Below are 21,195 nucleotides of genomic sequence, written 5' to 3'. Positions count from 1 at the left end.
TTTTTTTTTTAAAACCATATTTATTTCTTCTTCAAAACATTAAAACACAGTCATACCCAACCCTTTGCACTGGGCGACTCAGAGATCTTACAAACAATTACAAATCTAAGTATTTCAACTATGGTGAAGTCCACTATAAAATATAATCCAAGTCACCAAAAAACCAGCAAACGAGGTCATAAATCCTTCTTTAAGCAACTCCCACATCCCACCATATTCTTCTTCATCAATCTGCTGAAAGCTGTTTGAATAGAAATAAACAACTGCAGCATTTACAACCCCAAACCTGGAAAGAAAAATTAACAAATAGAAAAAACATGGTTGTGTAGTACAAAATAACATCTTCGATGAAAACATAATGATCAAGATAGATTCTAGATACAACTTACAACTCCTCAAATTTCTATACTGTATTTCCCCAGATAAAAATCGCGAGATCTTGATGTAGTTTGAGATGTGCTATCCAATTAGTTTTCATTATATATATATTTTTTAGACAATTAGTTCATTATATAATACTTGTGTGGTATGTACACAAACATAAAACAAACATAACCAAACAAACAAAACAGACAATCGGACAGCACACAGGTAAGTTATGGTCTTATCTGAGAAGTATGGGTAACTTACAGGAGTGGAAACTGACGCTAGTGTCAGCAAAAAAAAATCACTAACGGCATCGAGCCCTTGACGTTTCTTGCATTTCTTCACGCTTTGTAATTGTTTTTTTTATTTCGAAGCTGAGATTAAACACTTATTATTTCACAAATTTTGCCAATTACACTAATTTTGTCTTATGGTTTTACATTGAAAAAATTCCAAAGCCCAGATAGCGTTAATAATTTTGGTGACATCATTACCGCCAGTTTCAACTCTTGGAAGTCACCCCTACTCTTTGGTCTTGTCTATAAACATCAGGCCCAACCACTCACAAATTCTCAAATTTGTCCCTTTTTTAGTCATAAATGCATGGGTAAATATTCAGTTTATGCCCTTCTTTTGGCAAATTTAAGTGACATATGGTTCATTGAGACTAATTTGTTCTTTTCTAAAAAAGAAAAGAAGTCCATAGCTTGAATACATTCTAAGGGCCTACTAATGCTCAACTGAGGTTCGACAGAACTCTTGCTTCATAGAAGGTCTATAGGGGTTCCAGAGAAAATGACCAACCAAAAATTACAACAAAACCAATTGAAAAGCATTAAAAAAAGATACAGGATGGAAGAGACATAGCATAAATCATATCCGGTTTTTGAAATATCTAATTTATTTCAAGGGTTTTAAAATGGTTAAAAGGTCAAGAAACACTAACAACAGGAAGAAGTATACAAAAGCCTCAACAGTACTTTTCTAAAAAAAAAAGTCGTCAAGTTTCTCTTACAAGAATATACATTTGAAGAAGAGAAATCAAAACCTCTTTCTTTTAAATTACTATTATTACTACTAATAAGTCACTGCAGCACCAATTCACCTGATGCCAGTACAGCTACGCACGCTTCTTCTCCATCCCAGTGTATTCAAAGCCTCCCTCTATACACCCTCCCAGGAAATTGCAATTTCCCTTAAATTCTCAACCAATGATCCTTGTTGATCAAAAATCAACTCAATACAGGTATCACCATGGCTGAAGATTTCGTAGGTCAGCCAAGCATAGCTGCTTTGAATTTTGATAACTTTTGTGTTTACATTCACAGATTTGTAATCTAGAAGGATTTTTTTGTTTTTGGAGATTTGCACTCTAGTATTTTGGTGACTTTTTTTCTGAGCAGGTTCTTATAATTGTAACTAAAATACTGCACTGGAGCAAAAGATGCGGGGCCTCAGTCCCCATAGAATCCACCACTGATTGGTGCAAGGGATGAAGTTGTAGTTAGAGCTCGGAACTGTTCGCACCATCAGATTCGCGGTGAAGGAGCTCAAAATTTGGCAGTCTTTACGCATTGAGAAATGCGGGTCAGATGTTTCTGGTAGGACAAACAATCTTATTGGGCTCTCGACAGTCTGGATTTATTTTTCGAAAATTTTACAGGCTGTTGCAGCTAGTTCTAAGAAGACTCAAACATCTTGATGACCAAACAATGTGGTGACCATATTTTGTAGGCAGAAAACCTATGCATCATAGTCATAACTTTGCAGGATACTGATAAACCTCTCTTGCTTTCTATAAGCTCATAAGCTTCTACAGAAAATATTCCGGACAAAAATGAAACATATAAAATACCTCCACGAACCTGCAGCTATTCAGGGTTGTTGCAGACAGAGGCATCACTAGCCAAAATGCTAGGGGGGGGGGGGGGGGTACCTAATGGCTGGTCATTTTTTACTGACGGATTTGGAGGATATTGTTCATAAAATTAATCATCTTTTACTGACTGAGATCAACCTTTTCCCATTGAGTTTACGTTATTTCTTTCCATTTACCTAATAGAAAAAAAATTGAGCTAGTAAAATAGCTACACTTCGCAATACGATTTTACCAACTAATTTTTTTTACTGACTGGCTGGAAGACATTGGTGGGTCCCCTCCACCCCCACCCCCCTACATGACGCCCCTAGTCACAGGAGATTTTTGTTTTCCATAATCCAAAAACCAGCAAAAAGCAAAATTCTCGAAGATTGTGCATCAATTTTTTGTTTGCTTTAGAATGTTTTGTTTGACACTTCTTTGTTATATAGTACAATTCTAAAATCGATAAGAAACGTTACGGGTTATTTCCATTCAATCATAATAGCTAATAGAATTTAAGCAACTAACATCAATAGATTTTATTAAAAATAAAATATTTATTTGTCACAAAACTGCTACAGTTTATTGTTGTTGTTTTTTTAAATCTCTTTTACTGCATTTAAATATTTAAACAACGAATTCGAAACACTCGCAGTAGCAATTTTACATATCGGCTCAATGTTTTAACATATTGAAAAGCACTAGTTTAGTGCTTAATTCCGGTTTCTATTTAGCACTTCGCAGATAACACACCAAAAAAAGTTTCCTTGTACTGCAGCAAAGCACCAGTTTTATTGGGCTTTCATTGGTTGACTAGGTTTCTACTACACCAGTAGAACAACAAATGGCAACACTGCTTAATCAGTGGTTAATGTGGAACAACTGACAAAAAGTTCCATTTCCAAGAGTTAGAATTTCCATAAGAGTCTGCTAAGGTTCAACATGATACAAGTGTCATATATTCAAAATGCTAGGGTGGGGGGGGGGGGTGTACCTAATGGCTGGTCATTTTTTACTGACGGATTTGGAGAATATTGCTCATAAAATTAATCATTTTTTACTGACTGAGATCAACCTTTTTCCATTGAGTTTACGTTATTTCTTTCCATTTACCTAATAGAAAAAAAATTGAGCTAGTAAAATAGCTACACTTCGCAATACGATTTTACCAACTCATTTTTTTTTACTGACTGGCTGGAAGACATTGGTGGGTCCCCGCCACCCCCACCCCCCTACATGACGCCCCTAGTCACAGGAGATTTTTGTTTTCCATAATCCAAAAACCAGCAAAAAGCAAAATTCTCGAAGATTGTGCATCAATTTTTTGTTTGCTTTAGAATGTTTTGTTTGACACTTCTTTGTTATATAGTACAATTCTAAAATCGATAAGAAACGTTACGGGTTATTTCCATTCAATCATAATAGCTAATAGAATTTAAGCAGCTAACATCAATAGATTTTATTAAAAATAGAATATTTATTTGTCACAAAACTGCTACAGTTTATTGTTGTTCTTTTTTTTAATCTCTTTTACTGCATTTAAATATTTCAACAACGAATTCGAAACACTCGCAGTAACAATTTTACATATCGGCTCAATGTTTAACATATTGAAAAGCACTAGTTTAGTGCTTAATTCCGGTTTCTATTTAGCACTTCGCAGATAACACACCAAAACAAGTTTCCTTGTACTGCAGCAAAGTACCAGTTTTATTGGGCTTTCATTGGTTGACTAGGTTTCTACTATACCAGTAGAACAGCAAATGGCAACACTGCTTAATCAGTGGTTAATGTGGAACAACTGACAAAAAGTTCCATTTCCAAGAGTTAGAATTTCCATAAGAGTCTGCTAAGGTTCAACATGATACAGGTGCCATATATTCAACACACTAAAGCCTCATTAGTATTCTTACTCGGCAAAATCCTTTAGTTTTGTCATGGCTATGCCAATATGGTTTTTTTTTTTTACATGGTAGGTGAAACTTAAATCTTGATAGCATACACATTACTGATAAATAAGTAGAAGTGGTCCTGAACAATATTTTGAAACTCTTGTAAATCATGACTGAGACCAATCTATTAACACCAGTTTATTGACAAAAATTGACACAAACAATGGAAGTATGGTCAATTTTCAAAAACTGGCTTTTTTTATTGATATTTGTAATAATTTTCTCTAGTCTACCTTATAAATCAGTTTCACTTTCCATTGTTTTGCAGTTTTGCAACCAACATGTTTCAGCAAGGCACAACTTGCCACTTTAAAGTCTGCTCTGTGTTTCTTTCTTAAGCTTTTGGAAGCATTTTGTAAGCTTCCGCTGACTTATTACCCAGTAGAAAACAAAACACATATAAACTTTAAACAGCTGTGTCAATTTTGAAACAATTTTTTAAAACTGTTTAAGCAAAACAAACTGAAACACCTAGGCACATTCGTTTTAAATTTATTTTATGAAGTGGAGGAGAGGGAATTGTTCAAAAAGAAAAAAGGGGAATTAAACAAAAATGAAAATTTAGTAAGGCTCAGTTTTTTGTTTTTTTTTATGTCAATATCGAATTACATGTGGAAAGTTTCTAAGACATTATTATTATTATTATTTATTGGAAAACCCGTCATACAAAAAAGGAAAAGACGGAGCAATAAGCAAAACAACAAAAAAAAAGCAATACACATAAACTTAGGAGTTATACATGTGGTTTGTAGTGACGAACGCTGGAGCTAAGATCTAAATCAGCACTTAGAACAAATTACAAAAAACGAGAAAGAAAAACACAATTATATACTGCTCTGTAGGTACGCGACATGTTTCTTTTCTTTTTTTTAGGCTCCTAAATACTGAACAAACATAAATAATATGAACATCATTGCATAAAACCGTAATAGGAAAAAAAAAAAAAAAAAAAAAAAACCAAACACTAATTACACTAAGCGCAAAAACAAACACTTAAAAAAAAAAAAAAACACAACACAACACAACAAATACATCTTAACTAATGGGTTAATACTGACGACCAGGGATGATTCAACTTCATTAAACGGGAATTATAAGCATGAATTTGCTTTTCCATGGCTATAATGGGGTCAGCAATGCTGAATTTTCTAATCAGATAAGAATTGCACGTCCAAGGGGGAAAACGTAAAAGATATTTTGCGAACCGGAAGAAAACTGAACGAATTTTTGACTTGTCAGAATTTGTGAGCATTTTCCAAAACGGCGATATGTACAAATAATGTGGTAGAGCGACAGAGTTAAAAAGTTTCGAGAGAAGATGGCGGTTGAACCGTAACTTATTAGTTACAAAAGAAGCATATGATAACCCAACTCTACGCTCAATGTGAGCAATTAATAGTTTTCGCGTGTGCATTACTGACGAACCAATGGGAAGACCGAGGTAGGTTATATGATCTACTGGCTTAATCCTACTATCTCCGAGAGGAATATCCCTAGGTGACGCTTGCTTCCAATTGAAGAATACAACTTCGGACTTTTCAGCATTGAACTGAAGACCTAGTTTTGCATACTCAGATTGTAGCGTTGCGAAAGTCTCGCTTATGCGCTGGATAGTGCGGCTCACATTCAGAATGTCGTCCGCATAACATACAAGAGATAAATCAAGACCGGCAAAGATGAATGATGTGGAAACAGCTGACTGTGCATCAAGAACTACATTATTTAAGAGTGAAGCGGAAGAAACAGCACCTTGACAGGTACCTTTTTCAACATTGACATAAATATTAGGGGTTGGTGCATAGACTTGAGAGCTGTCAACTTTAGCTAATGGGTGAAGTATTATTCTAAGATGGCATAGATGCTGGATTCACCCTTAGAGTAGGGAAAATCTGGCGAGGCTTCATGGACACTCTATGCGCCCTTCCTGGGCTCTGGATTATCTAATAGCTAAATAGTACTTTTTACTCATGCCATTAGAAAAGAAGAAGAAAATTACTTTATCAGAACTACCTCAACAAATTTTTGTTGAATCAAAATCACATATGAATTGACAAACTAAAAAAAAAAACAATTATAGAAGAGACAAGTAATTGAGTTACTCAATAGGTTCAGAAAATTACTTATTTTAGCAAATATACACTGAACAGACAAAACTGTAAACAGATACAAATAAAATGAGAAATAAACCAAAAAAGCTACTTACGAGGCAATTGCAACAAATCCTTGTAATGCAAAAACTCCCCAAATAATTCCAATAGCTATTCCAACAATTTGTCTAATCCAATAAATAACATCTAAAAACTCTTCCTGGAACAAAAACGAAAAAATTCATGTATTCACCATACAGTTCATTTAGGTTTATTACAAATCTAAAACATAACAATTTTTTCACAATCAAACCAATAACAAATAAAGAAAAATCCAATTAATGATGACTTTCTTTGTCTCTTGGAGCAATCCTGTTGGGTGAAGAAAAATTGAGACAAATGAAAACAAGAAATTCTGCATAATCCTCTGTCTTTCCTCCATGCAGGACTCACTTGACCTTATTAAATAAATAGTTGTAATCAAATCAACTATAACACCAATTTAACAAATTTGAGAAAAAAATATCTATTGTAAAACTTCTTTGCCAAGTAATCTCTAAATTGGCTTTAAACACCCTGAGTGTTGACTTCCACTGATGGAGAACTGGATACATCAACCAAGAAATCAGACTTAAAACCTGGCATAAATGCAGCTGTGATGCATCCATAGATGAAATTAAATGAAAATCTGCTTTGGCTATTTCAAGAATGGATAACATGCTATTTCAAGAAATAAATGACATGCTGCTTACTTCATTCATACATTAAACAAATAAAAAAAATTACTAAGGAGAATAAGAGAGAAAAGAGAGGGTTTCAATCAAGAAAAGCTTTCAACCGAAAATATATGTCATCAACCCACACCCAACTCCAGTGAGCTTTTCCAATAGGTAAAGCTCATGAGTGTTCAAAAAAATCTCAGTCACCCACTTGCCTACAAGTCCAGCAGACATTGCCTGTCATGAGCCAGCCTAGGAATCTTGGTTGCCCTTCTATGATTCTGCTGGGCTTTCCCAATAAGCAAAACTTGGAGTGTTAGAAAATATTTCAGTCCCCCAATTTACCCACAAGTCCAGCAGACATTGCTTGTTATGAGTCAACCCATAAATCTTAGTTGCCTCCACTGCAATTCCAGTGGGCTTTCCCAGTAGGTAAAACTCATGTTGATGATTTAATAGGCAAATTGATTCATGATAGTTTCAATAAAAGATATACAAAGGGAGAGAAAAATCCTAGTACAACAACAATTTTAAAATTTAAAAAGAAGAATCCAATAGGATTAGGCAAATACAAAAAACATAGAAGTTTTAACAAATATTCACAGTCTGTCTTGAGTGCCAAAGTCAAATAACTTACCTTAGACCTTGGGTTCTAAAACATGTTAATACCTAAAAAACTTCCATGAGAAAAATGTACACATCTTGTAAAGCTGAACAAAACCTACTGAAATTATTTAAACAACAACGAAAAAAAAAACAGACAGCCCTTGGACATAGGGCCGAAATATTCACTGAATTGAATTCCAATGTCTTGAGAAAAACTTCCCTATTGTTTCTAAGTTGTGTTTGTTTGTTAACTATTATTTGATGGTTGTCCCCCGAAGATAACCTTTGATGGATGAGTACACGGTTCTTGACCCAGAGGTTGCCCTCCACAGAGATGGAAAGAAAACTTCTCACCTTAAAACCTGCCACAACTCTGCCACCTGGCCAACAACAGAAGCACCTACAGGAGGCACATCAATGAACTGGTTAAAGAAGAGGCCCCAAAACAACCTTCAAGGACAGATGGGACATAAGTCAAGTAAGTAAAGTGTCCCTGTGGTGGCACAGCAGGTTGATGCCCTGCTTGGCAATACAAAGCCCAGGGATCAATCCCCACTGCTATAAGGGTGGGGACCTGCCCCTGTAAGAAAAAGAACCAGCCACTGAAATGTTGACTAAATACCCAATTTGCAAGCAACGGCTCTGGAGGATTTCTATCTTTTTTTATTTGATAGTCTGCTACTAGGAATAAAACCTGATTTAACTTACTAAAAATAACTGTAAAACAAATGCAACAAGATGCTACCCCTCCCCTCCCCTACGTTCCTGTCAATAGCAAGATGTACAATAAAAAATGTTTTAATTATTTTATAATTGATTTAATACAAGTGATGTTGAGATTGTAATTTACATAAAATCCAAGTAATACAAAACTGGGAAGTAAAACTTTATTTTCAAGTAAATACTCTACAAGTGATTAATTCCATCTGGAAAACATTTTTAAAATTTCTAAAATATCTGGATTTGAAGTTAAAAGTTCTGTTTACTTACATATTACTTCATTAGCACACTTGGACAAAGACAACTTAATATGTTTCATGCATCTAAAGAGTATCAAATAAAATATTAAGATATTAAATAATATTAAAATATTAAATACTATCTGTTGCTAGAAGCAGAAATCCCAGCCCAGGAAGAGAGATGGATCTTCAAGAGGATCATACTTCTTCCAAAGTATCAATAGGGCCATTTTTTCACTCATCAATGTGCTAAGATCTTACACCTTTTGTCAGAAAATGCTTAAAAGTGAAATCTTTGAACTTACATCTTTGGTCATTTTTGTGCAAATGTCTTTCATCATTCTGCTCTGATCAGTGGTCTGAGAACAATATGATGAGTAGATCATCAAAGTTCTCTCATCATTAGGCCTGTTTTTTAGCACTAAGATCTTTCATCTTACTGCAAAGGTTATGATTCTAGCAAAAAGTGTGAAGACCACCACTGTTCTGCCATATAGAACAATGATGAGAGAACTTTGATGATCTACTCATCATTGTTCTCAGACTGCTGATCTGAGCAGAATGATGAAAGATGTTTGCACAAAACAACCAAAGATGTAAGATCTTTGTTCAAAGATTTCACTTTTAAGCATTTTCTGACAAAAGATGTAAGATCTTAGCACATTGATGAGTGAAAAAATGGCCCTATTGTTCTATATAGCAGAACAGTGGCAATATTCACACTTTTTGCTAACATCAGTGAGCTGTAAGATCTTAGAACAAAGATAAGTTAAAAAACAATAATCTTTGCAGAAAGATGTAAGATTCTAGTGCTAAAAAACAGGCCTAATATTTCATAAAAGAAGTCCTGTAAATTGTAGGAAGAAGGTTTGACAAGCAGAAGAAGGGGGGGGGGGTCCTGTCAAAAGAGCTGTAGGGGTACCTGCCAAGCTTACTCTTAAATTGCAGGGAAAAGGTAGCAGGACCCTACTCTTCCCTTGTTTGGCCCTTATGAAAAAGCCAAATTAGTTTTATCTCCCCCTTGGAAGAATATAAATTTAATGTTATGGAGGAGAATCGACCAAGTTTGAAGTCAGAATGACACCAAATGATGGAGTGCTTTCTAACAAAGTAGAAGATCATTCATAAAGTGTATCAACCTTGTCCAAAAACAATTTATTCACCTCAGGGTAAAATTCTAGAATAGCTACTTTTTGCTATCTTGGAAAGCAGTAAGGTTATGAAAATTAAACTTTCAGATGTGGGTCTACAGACTAAAGTATGGGTAAATTTCTACCAAATCATATTATTGAGTTAGAAATAAAGTGAAAACAGCATTTGATGCCTTTTTTATTCTGATTATGAGTATAATAATCATTTCTATTGGAAATGAATTTCAGCCCCCCTATACATACCTAACCTAACCCTGAATTGACATATATAGGGGGGGGGGGCTGAAATTCAATTCTGATATAAATTATTATTATATTCTTAATCAACAAAAAAAAAGGCATCAAATTGTGTATTCACTTTAGTCCTAACTCAATATTATGATTTGGTAGAACTTTACCAAAGTATGTCCCAAAGAGGTATTTTGAAGTACCTACTTCTTCTCTGTCTAGAGGGCACTGACCTTTGATGACCTTTAAAAATCTGTCATTATAAAAATGAAACCTTGCAAAATAGATCTTTTGCTTAAATGAATTACAAAAAAAGTATTTTCAGCTTCACAACTTTGCTCAATCTCAATTTAGGAGGTTTCAAAGACCTGAAAATACATTACCTAAATTTAGAAAAAAAAACATTCATATGGCTTTGAATTTTATTCAAATAACATGAATTGCCTTTTCAGAACTGAAACCAGAGAAAAATAAATGTGAAAACTGAAAATCAAGGTATGGTAGCCTATGATGATGTTTTATCTAAATTCCAATAGATAGGCTATAGACCTGTCAAGTCGGCAAATTTCAAAGACATAAAAATCAGAAGAGTTAACGTAGCAGCTCTGCAATAGCCTATTTTTTCAGAGTATATTTTTGGGCCTGGATTCATTTCTAACAGTTTTATTTTCATAACCCAAACACTGTAGTATTGAGTAGATTATTCAGGCTAAGTATGGTTCAAGAATCATTTTGAGATAACTTAGAAAAAAATTACCTTATCTGGCCAATCTGATTTGCTACTGAAGGCTTTTACAAAAGACGAATAAACAGAACCAGAATCAGGCTTACTGCCAGAATTCATTTTTTTTCTTTTTACAGTTATTTCCTCTAAAAAAGTATTAATGGCATTGCCAGATAATGATTTTCGAAATTAGCTCGTCTTTTGGAGAACTACAATCATTTTAGCCTTTTCAAGAAGATGTAGTACCGAAACTCCCGAAAGATACTTGTTAATGAAGACTGAACCAAATAGAATAAAGCAGAAAAAATTCCTTTTGGAAAGAATTGAAATGGGTAACAGTGGGAGCTCTAGGAAAGTTACGGTTGAGAGGGATGACCAAGGAGTTATAAAAGTGAGTTTAATAATATGATTTTTTTTTGTTCATGATTAATTTGCTGGCTGGAGAATGAACATGCCACTTCATATGCCTATTGTTGCTTCCATATAGGCTAGGCCACAGGAATCAGGTTAAAGTTTTTGCAAATAATATTATTGACTTATGAATAAAGGGTAAATATTTACCAAATCATATTATTGAGTTAGGATTAAAGTGAATACACCATTTGATGCCTTTTTTATGCTGATTCTGAATATAATAATCATTTCTATTGGAAATGATTTTTCAGCCCTAAAATTCATTTCTGATAGAAATAATTGTTATAGGCCTATTTGTAATAAGCATAAAAAAGCCATTGAATGTTAGGCTTATATTCACTTTATTTGAAACTCAATAATATAAATTGGTAAAAATTTACTGAATTTTTCATTCAACTTAATTGTGACAAATCAATGCTTGCGGTTTACATAACTTTAACAAAATGGATTTTTATAGGCCTAATGAAATAGCAAGTTTGAAACCAATGTTTTAAGGAGGGACGCCAGTCCAAAGCCGTTTTGGCCGATTCGAGCCCTTTTCCTGGTCGGCAAAAAGGCTCAAACACAAAGGTATCAGATTTCACACATACTTGAGTAAACAAACTCGAAGAGGGTGACTTCCAGGGGTTCCTTACGCTTTCAATATTAGTTACATTTTATGATAGATATTTTCACGGAGTGTAATAGGTAGGCGATTGAATTAGGTGATTGAATGGTTAGGCAATTAAATTAGGTGATTAATTATGGAATAAAATGGCTTTGGAAAATGACAAATGAATTACTAAATGTATACATCTATGATCCTACGCATGTCTTCTAATCCTGTCTGCCTTAAGTTTATCAGCTTATCTGAATTTTTGCCCGGCATAGATGACTTATGAATTCTCCTCTTTTTGATTAAAACCAGTATATCCCGTCTCTATTATGCCTATATTTGAAAAATCAACTAAATTTGTATTCTTACACTGGCAAAAACGGTTCTTGGTAGAAAAGATATAAAAATAGCAAATAATGAATCATGATTCTGGCAGGATGAGAGCTGGGGTAGCCTATCCAGGTAATTTTAATATCTTTCTTAACCAAATCATAAATATTCGAAATAAATGCCACTGATCTAAAGCCCATTAACCGTATAATGCACATAGGCCCTCGCCCATCCCCTCCCCCAAAACCTAAAATTAGGCACCTGGTCGTATGTAGCTCGAGTAATCCAGCTAAAATACTAATTTTTGGTGACGGTTTCGGCCCTGCGGGCCGAAAATATTTCCATGATTTTTACCAAAGTGGCTTGCCCCCCCCCCCTGAAAAAGCTGAAATGACGGGCCTGGAACTATCAAATATTATTGACTAGTTATAATTGATTCAATAGATATGGAACTTATAATAGAACTGGGGACTAGTTACAATATAACTGGCTCAATATTATTCAAGGAACTACCACATAAGCTATGGCAGTTCCTTGTAGGCTACTAGCATTCATTAGAGGACCTAAAATAAACAAATAAACTCACATGTGGCCAATCACGAGCTTCTTGTAATTTTCAAGAAGATACGGCAGGTCAACAATCCTAGGGGGGGCTGAAATTCATTTCCGATAGAAATGCTTATTATATTCGTAATCAGCATAAAAAAAGGCATTGAATGTTGTATTCACTTTAGTCCTAACTCAATAATATGATTAGGTATATATTGACCTAAAATTGTCTGAATTTTGTAATATAAACCATTTATTGATCACAGTAAATTTTCTTTGATTGATCATTGGGCCTCTTCAGAGGGAGAAATGCTAGAAAAAAGAGATACATTTTAAGATTGCTATTTTTATGACTGTTTCATGGTTTGATTTGCATTTTGACAATTTATCCCTAGTCCCCCTTTAATGGTCTCATAAAGCCTTAGGCTATGTAGACAAAAGTAACAGTGATTGATGAAAACTGATTTGAAAACACTTAATGCTGATGATTCAAAACTATTTGGTGTACCCAACAAATCATCAATACCATCCAACCTTGATCACATACAGGCATAGGCAGACAGGTGGCTTCTCTCTTTTAACATATCAAAATGTGTCACCATTCATTTTGGTCACAGTAATCCTCTGCACCAATACACTATGAATGATAACTACCCCCCTTTTGTCACCAACCTCTCCCAATTTTCACCTTTGGCAAAGACCTGGGAGTCACTATAGATAATCTTCTAAAGTTCCACAAACACTTTGTACAAATGGTTTCTAAAGCAAATTCAAGCCTTGGACTTATTAAAAGTACACTTACTAGCCAATCACATGGAATCTTATTGAAACTATAGAAGGTAATTGTGAAACCAGTTCTTGCCTTTGGAACCTGCCTTGTTGGTCTTTCTAAAAAAAAGGTGATATGCAGTTGATTGAAGGTGTACAAAGGATGCACCAAGTGCATCTCTAGACTAGTCAAAAAATCATATAGTGAAAGGTTATCTAACCTAAAATGGTAAAATTCTAGTTTAGTTACTTTTTGCTGTCTTGGAAGAGTGTTAGGAAAATGAAACTTTCAGGAATGGCTCTACAGACTAAAGTATGGCCCAGGAAGGTATCTCCTGGCCCAGGAGATAGGTGGCCCATACTGGGCCACCTATCTCCAATCCTTCTCCCTCTAGAGGGAAGTGACCATTGATGACCTTTGAAAACCTTTGTGTTATGAAAGTGAAACATTGCAAAACAGATCTTCTGCATACATGAAGTACAATTAAACTGTTTTCAGCTTCACAACTTTGCTCAATCCCAGTTTATGAGGTTTCCAAGATATGCAAATACATTTCCTAAATTTATAAGAAAAAAAACATCAATATGGCTGCAGTAGATTGAAGGTGTACATAGGAGAACACCAAGTATATCTCTGGACTTGGCAAAAAAAAAAAAATATATAGTGAAAGGTTATCTAACATAAATGGTAAAATTCTAGTCTAGCTACTTTTTGCTATCTTGAAGAGGGGTTAGGTTACAAAAATGAAACTTTTAGGGATGGCTCTACAGACGAAAGTATTTGGAAGTACCTATCTCCAGTCCTTCTCCCTCTAGAGGGCAGTGACCTTTGATGACCTTTAAAAATCTTTTTGATATTAAAGTGAATAATTGCAGAACAGATCTTCTGCTTAAATGAAGTACAAGTAAACTGTCTTCAGCTTCACCACTTTTTCTCAATCCTAATTTATGAGGTTTCAAAGACTTGCAAATATATTTCCTAAATTTAGAAGAAAAAAAGACTTTAATCTGGCTTAAAATTCCACTCAAATAACAGGAATTGCATTTTCAGAACTAAAACCAGAGAAAAAGAAACTGATAACTGAAAATTAAAGCAAAATGTTGTTTTGTTAAAATTTAAGAGTTCCTGTCACCTGTCAATCAAGCAAATTTCTAAGAATTAGAAATCAGGGGGTTATAATGGAAGCTTGGCAGTACATTCCCAGAGTATGTATTTGGCCCTGGATCCATTACTGAAAGCTCTATCTTCCTAACCTAACCCCTTTCCAAGATACATAAAAGTAGCTAAACTAGAATTTTACCCCTAAAAATCACATCTGTGACCTTCCAATGCAACTGCAGTGAAATGCTACTCACATATAGATTTGTCAACCAACCCCAAAATGAGCTCTTCATTCAGTTACCCAATGAAAGACAAACATGAGGTCATTCTAAGAAGCTTCATAAGACCAGAGTTAACTGTAGAATTAGACAAAACTTTTTTATCCAAAGGGGCATCAATGATTGGAATTGTTTAAGCAAGGAGACAATGTCTTCAACATCAGCAGAAGTTTTTAAAAGGAGACTCAACAAAAAATGGGAAGCCAAACCTTCAAGATACAACTGGAGCTGCCCATTGTCTGCATCTCATAAATAGTGATCAATATATATGTATATACAACAGAGTTGTGCTAGGATGTTCTTTCTGCTTGTCTTACCCAACCAGAAATTAACATTGTGAGGTGGTGTCTACTCTAAACTACAGAAGAATGGTCCTCATGATCATACCTATCTATGGCCACTGTTACCTAGTGGGCTTAAATTGTATCCATCCTAGGACATTCTTATTCAGAAGGCATGTCAATAGGCTCTAAACATGGTTACAAACCTTTATATATATATATATATATATATATATATATATATATATATATATTTATATAATTTGTGAAATTTTTTTAACTGCTATCTCAATATCAGAGCCAAACAGATTCAACATTGACCTTATTTTGCTCCATTCTTTCCAAGACTGAATCACTTGGGCTGTCCAAGTGGTGGGGCCCAGCAGCTGGTAATTGCAAAAATATTTATATATATTTTAACAAGGGGTTGCAACAATTCAAAAACCTTAAAAAAGAAAACCAAAAGTTTGAAGCTTAGTAGATACCATGGCTAAAAATCAAACTTTGAACTGGGCCTGGTGGCTGGTAACTACAAAAATATTTGTATATATTTCAACAAGGGGTTACAACAATACAAAAATCTTAAAAAAGTAGACCAGAAGTTTGAAGCTTAGTAGATATTGTTGTTAGAAATTGGACTTGCTTATCATATATCTTTGAAAAGACAGCAAATTGCCTGAGGTTAGAAGACAAGCAACAATGAGAAGACATACAAGAAGCCTGCCACATGTCAAGTGCTGGGGCTCCCTGTCCTATATATATGTATATATATATATATATATATATATATATATATATATATATATATATATATATATATATATATGTATATATATATATATATATACATATATGTATATATATATGTATATATATATATATATATATATATATATATATATATATATATATATATATATATATATATATATATATATATATATATATATATATATATATATATATATATATATATATATATATATATATATATATATATATACTGTTGATATTTCTGCTGCATTTGATTTAGTCATTTAGTCTGCTGTCTGCCAGACCCTGCTAGATGCTGGTGTGACTTGGCGAGAAACTATATAGTGAAAGGCTATCTAATCTAAAACTCCTATCTTTGACCTTCTGTTGCAAGTGGAATGACATGCTACTCACATATATATTTGTCAACCAACCCCAAAATAAGCTCTTTATCCAGTTACCCAATGAAAGGCAAACACAAGGTCATTCTAAGAAGCTTCATAAGCCCAGAGTTAACAGTAGAATCAGACAAGACTTATTTAGCCAAAGGGTCATCAGGGATTGGAACTGTTTTAAGCAAGGAGAGAGCATCTTCAACATCAGCTAAAGTTTTTAAAAGGAGACTCAACAAAGAATGGGAAACCAAACCAAACCTGAACAACAGCAACACTCTTAGAAATTTACAAATGAATTTCTTGTGAATTATTATCTCAATTTATCAGTAGTTGTACTGAACCAATTGTGCTCAAAATCCTCCTCAGGGCCATACTGTGGTGTTTCTTTTGTGGATGGTGAAGTTTTTTTCCCCACATTAGAGTGCAGCCAGTCTGTTATCATAGTAATATCCTTTCTTGTTTAGATTAAAGCTTATTCCAATAGGCCATGCATAGAACTCCCCCTAAAAAAAAGTCCCAGATCCCACCCCAAATACTAATGAAATTGATCCCCATCCTTGCTGATCAAGCTCACTATCACAAAGCTCACATGATAGCTCTAGTTCTGAGAATAGGACAATGATCAGTGCAGGGGATAATGTCACTATAAATGATAATAATGGGTTTCAAGAGGTCCTTTCTAGAAGCTCCAAAAAAAGGAAAAAAAATCTCCCCAATCAAAAGTATTTCCCCTCCTCTGCCCAAGATTCTCCCTCCCAAGACTTAGGAATTTATCTCAAAATTTCTCCTAATACCCCCTTTGAAATAAAAAAGATTACTGCAATAAGAGTTGCAGTTTTCAAATTGTTAAAATCAATGTTTTCTCTTAACATTCACTGTGATGGATCTTTGCTAATAGCTGTCCAAGATCAGAAATCAGCAGATACAATAATTAATCTAAAATCTCTTCTGAATATCCCAATTAATGCATCTAAATGGAACCCAAAACAATCCCCACCAAAAATAGTAGTATATAATGTTCCCCCAGAAATACCCATTCAACAGTTAAAAGAAGGGCTCTCAGATAGGGCTGGCAACACAATCCCTGTAGAAGATGTTACCCAACTTGGTAAACCTAACTCTAATGGCCTAAAAACAAGTAGATCCTTCTTATTTACACTAAAGGGAAAAATTAATATCCCAGAAAAGTTATTCCTATTTGGGCAAATTAAAACCACACAAGGAATACAAGCCAAAGCATATCCAGTGTCAGAAGTGTCTCAAACTGGGACACACAACAAACAAATGCAATAATATTCTCCTAGCCTGTAGTAATTGTAAAGCATCCCATCCTAAAGAGTTGACAACTTGCAACAACACTCAGCATACATGTATCAATTGTAAACGCCCACATGAATATACCAATAAATCACTATACCCTGCATATAAGAAACGAGCACTAACACTCTAAATAGCAACAGAGAAGGCCATTCCATACCCCTTTGCAGCTATGGAAGCAAATGCTGCCCAACTATACCAAATAAAGCCCATAATGAAACCAACCAAAACTCCCAAGTTAAACACTCCCAATGCATCAAGTACCCCTTATAAAACACCATCCTCTTAGCCCCCTAGCTCACATCCCTGTCAGAAAGAATCACCATGTCAACAAGCCTCCTTGTCCAATGAGATGAGGTCAGCCTGCCCCCCCCCCCCCTCCCAAGAAGAAACAAACCAGAAACACTACCAGGAATTAATCCCTTAACTGACAAACAGGATGCACAACTAAACATGCAATCCCTAAATGTATGCTTATTCATTCTAAAAAGTAATGCAGCTCAGGTCATGAATATACAACAACTAAAGAAAAAATAATCATAGCATAATTGGCAAATATCTACATCACTAATGCTATGCTCATTCAAGCAAAAGAAGATCTTGCTTTACTATTAACAAAGCTGAACATTGATACACAGTTATAGGAAAAATAAATCAACAACACAGCACATATCAATATTCCAGTGGAACTTAAGATCACTCACAGAAAATAAGTTAAATGAACTAATATCTTTTATGAATAATAATTCCATCAATATTGCTTGCCTCCAGGAAAACTCATTTAACCCAAAATCAACAAATTAAGTCTCTGGGATATACTATCCTGAGAAAGGATAGATCATCAGAGAGAAAAGGAGGGGGAGTAGCTTTAATAGTTAAAAATAATATAAAATCTGTGGCATCAACTTTCCAGATTTCGTAAATGATGTTGATGCAATTGGTATCAGTGTTTGGCTGAATAATACAAAAACTTACATAATAAGCTTTTATAACCCTAATATCCAAACTACAGATGCCATGGATTTCTTCAGCTATATAAATAATTCTAATATGGTGAAAAATGTCATTATTTGTGGAGACTTTAATGCCCACAATTTTTTGAGGGGTAATAAACCAGCAAATAAAGCTGATAAGTTCATTGAGCGTATGACTTCAAATAAGACTGAATTAGCTGTTGCTACACCTCCAAATTTGAATACCTATTTCAACCCCAAAAGTGGCAGTTTCTCTACAATTGACCTACAAATTGTGTCTTTAAATATTTTGAATAAAATTTATATAAATAAAATTGATAGTCTATGTACTGACCACTTTGCCATAGTTTGTTCCCTAAACGAGCCTGCTGAAAACCTATCACATACCTCCAAATATATCAACACTAAAACAAATTGGCCTATGTTCCAAAATAAGCTAAATGATGAAATTACAAGTTTCACCCAGAATTCATGAATTTCAAATGCACCAGTTGACACACATGCTGAAGTTTTGGCATCTTTACTAATAAATACAGCTAATCATGCTATCCCCAGGACAACACCTAGGAAAACCTTCCCAAAGCATGGTGGACAAATGAGTGCCAAAATAAATGGAGAACAAAAAAGGCAGCTAGGAGAACATTCTTTAAAAAAAAACATCTTAAAAAACCCAACACCCAAGAAAACCTTCCCTAAACACATTCCCAAAGCATGGTGGACAAATGAGCGTCAAAATAAATGGAGAACAAAAAAGATAGCTAGGAGGACATTCACAAAAAAACCATCACCTACTACATATTTAAAAAAATTACAAGCCGAATCTAATCTAAAAAGGACCATAATAAATGCTAAATATAACTACTGGAATAATTTTGCAAATAATCTCTCCAGAGAAACACATGAGCCAATTATACATAAAGTCATAAGCCACATCTGTGGAAAAAAGACTTCCCCCAACCCCCTCCTATGTGAGCTTATACATAATAATACCCATTATGACAATGATAATGAAAAAGCAAAGCTATTTGCCACTCTTTTTGTTAATAAGCTAACATCAAATAATTGTAGCAAAATGTCCCCAATTCCTATGAACCCAAGTTACCAACCTCGCCCAGGATCCCAGCATATAAACAGCCCATTTTCAATCCAGGAAATGAATAATGCAATACATCATGTTAGGACCAAGACTACTGGCAGCTATGACAATATACACCCTACATGGATAAAGAATCTCACCCCTTCATACACACAGGAGCTTCTAAATTGTTATAATCATGCTTGGGCTTCATCTATGTTTCCCAACTTCTGAAAAGATATGTCTTTCTAATCAGCTCTATGAGAACATGAACCCAAAAACGACCTTGAATCCAATGGGCCTACAATGACTACTCTTCTGATAAGGAAAATAATGTAGAAAATTATCTATCGTTAACTCCTTTGGTTCATTGGAAAAAATAATATGATAAACCGCACTTAAAATTTTTTCAGGAAACACCATTCCTCAACAAATGATTTCATATTGTTAATAAATGCAATAAATGAATCATTCTCAAAAAATAATGTCCTAGTTGCAGCTTTCCTAGATTTTGAAGGGGCATATGACAATGTGAACCACCAAATCCTTTTAAATAAACTTACAAACCTCGGACTACCCCCCAAGCTAGTATCTTTTATAAAATCCTTTATAGAAGTGCGAAGTTTCATTGTTTGTGTTGGTTCAGCCTCTTCACCCCAAAAGACAACAACCTAAGGCCTACCTTAGGGAGCAGTCCTCAGTTACCTCCTCTTTGCCCTATATCTCTGGGACATGAACCTCCCCCACACGAATCTACAGTATGCTGACGATCTGGTGCTATGGTCATTTGGCAACACCTTTGAGATAGCACAGTCAAATCTGCAAAAGTCACTTTTCCAATTTGAAAAATTCTCTTAACATTCAGATTTACCCATTGCACCTACCAAGTCAAAAATAATCCAACTTCACCGAAAGCGAAACCATGTTAATGCAAAACTAACTCTAAATGGAACAACTATTCCAGAAGATAATAATATTAATTACCTAGGTCTTATGCTTGACCAAAAACTTAATTTCCACCTCCACATTTCAAACACAATAAAAAAATGCTATAGAAAAACAAATATACTAAAAAGACTTCTTTCCACACCCTGGGGATGAAAGGAGAAAACCTTACTCCAGTTTTATAAATCACATATAAGACCCCATATTGACTATGGGCTCATCGATTATTTTTTGCTCATTTGCAAAGACCCAGATGCAAAAAATTGAAACAACACAAAATGATATAATACGTCTCATATTTGGTCTTAGGAAACCCACAAGCACCAAGTTTCTGCTTATGGAGAGTGGATTAACAACAATAAGGGAGAGATGTAGCTTTCTCTTTACAAAACATCTTACAAAAATTGAATCAAACAGCTCACACACCCTACATAATTGGTTAAGAAATCCAGCCATGTATAGAGGCATTGCAGATGAGTATGCCAATATTCAGAAGAAGTTACCCGTACCGGCAAAGTCTATTGCACCTACTTTCCCCCAATCCCCTCCATGGAATTGGTTAATTCCCATAATCAATACTGATTTCTCAAAGTGGAATAAAGATTTAACCCCCATTGCTTTTGTCCACAAAAAATTTGCTGAACTTAATACAATTACCTATAAAAATCACTTCCAAATATATGTTGATGGGTCAAAAATGAATGAGAAGGTAGCAAGTGGTGCTTTTTTTCTCCACCAAATAACTGCAATGGGCGAAAGATTATAT

General features: G+C 34.6%; 2 protein-coding genes across 2 annotated transcripts in view; one reads left to right on the top strand and one right to left on the bottom strand.

The window, feature by feature from the left end:
- On the bottom strand, nt 1-10,840 carry LOC148953721 (GEL complex subunit OPTI). The gene is made up of 3 exons (XM_089108460.1): nt 10,687-10,840; nt 6,383-6,486; nt 1-286 (listed from the first exon to the last, which is right to left on the bottom strand). Exons 1-3 carry the CDS (start codon nt 10,771-10,773, stop codon nt 115-117), a joined length of 363 nt encoding a protein of 120 aa, XP_088964586.1. The 5' UTR covers nt 10,774-10,840; the 3' UTR covers nt 1-114.
- A 65-nt stretch (nt 10,841-10,905) lies between these two features.
- The window catches only part of LOC148953720 (uncharacterized), a 36,689-nt gene continuing 26,399 nt past the window's right edge, over nt 10,906-21,195 (top strand). Inside the window, exon 1 of the mRNA XM_089108459.1 lies at nt 10,906-11,044. Coding sequence (XP_088964585.1) covers nt 10,925-11,044 — 120 coding nt within the window. The 5' untranslated portion in view covers nt 10,906-10,924. The remainder of the gene's footprint in view (nt 11,045-21,195) is intronic.

This window comes from Artemia sp. Qi Xiang Cuo, chromosome 3, assembly GCF_049724085.1.
Source record: "Artemia sp. Qi Xiang Cuo chromosome 3, ASM4972408v1, whole genome shotgun sequence".
NCBI lineage: Eukaryota > Metazoa > Arthropoda > Branchiopoda > Anostraca > Artemiidae > Artemia > Artemia sp. Qi Xiang Cuo.
Note: the sequence above shows the minus strand (reverse complement) of the source record. Positions and strands in the feature narration are given on the sequence as shown.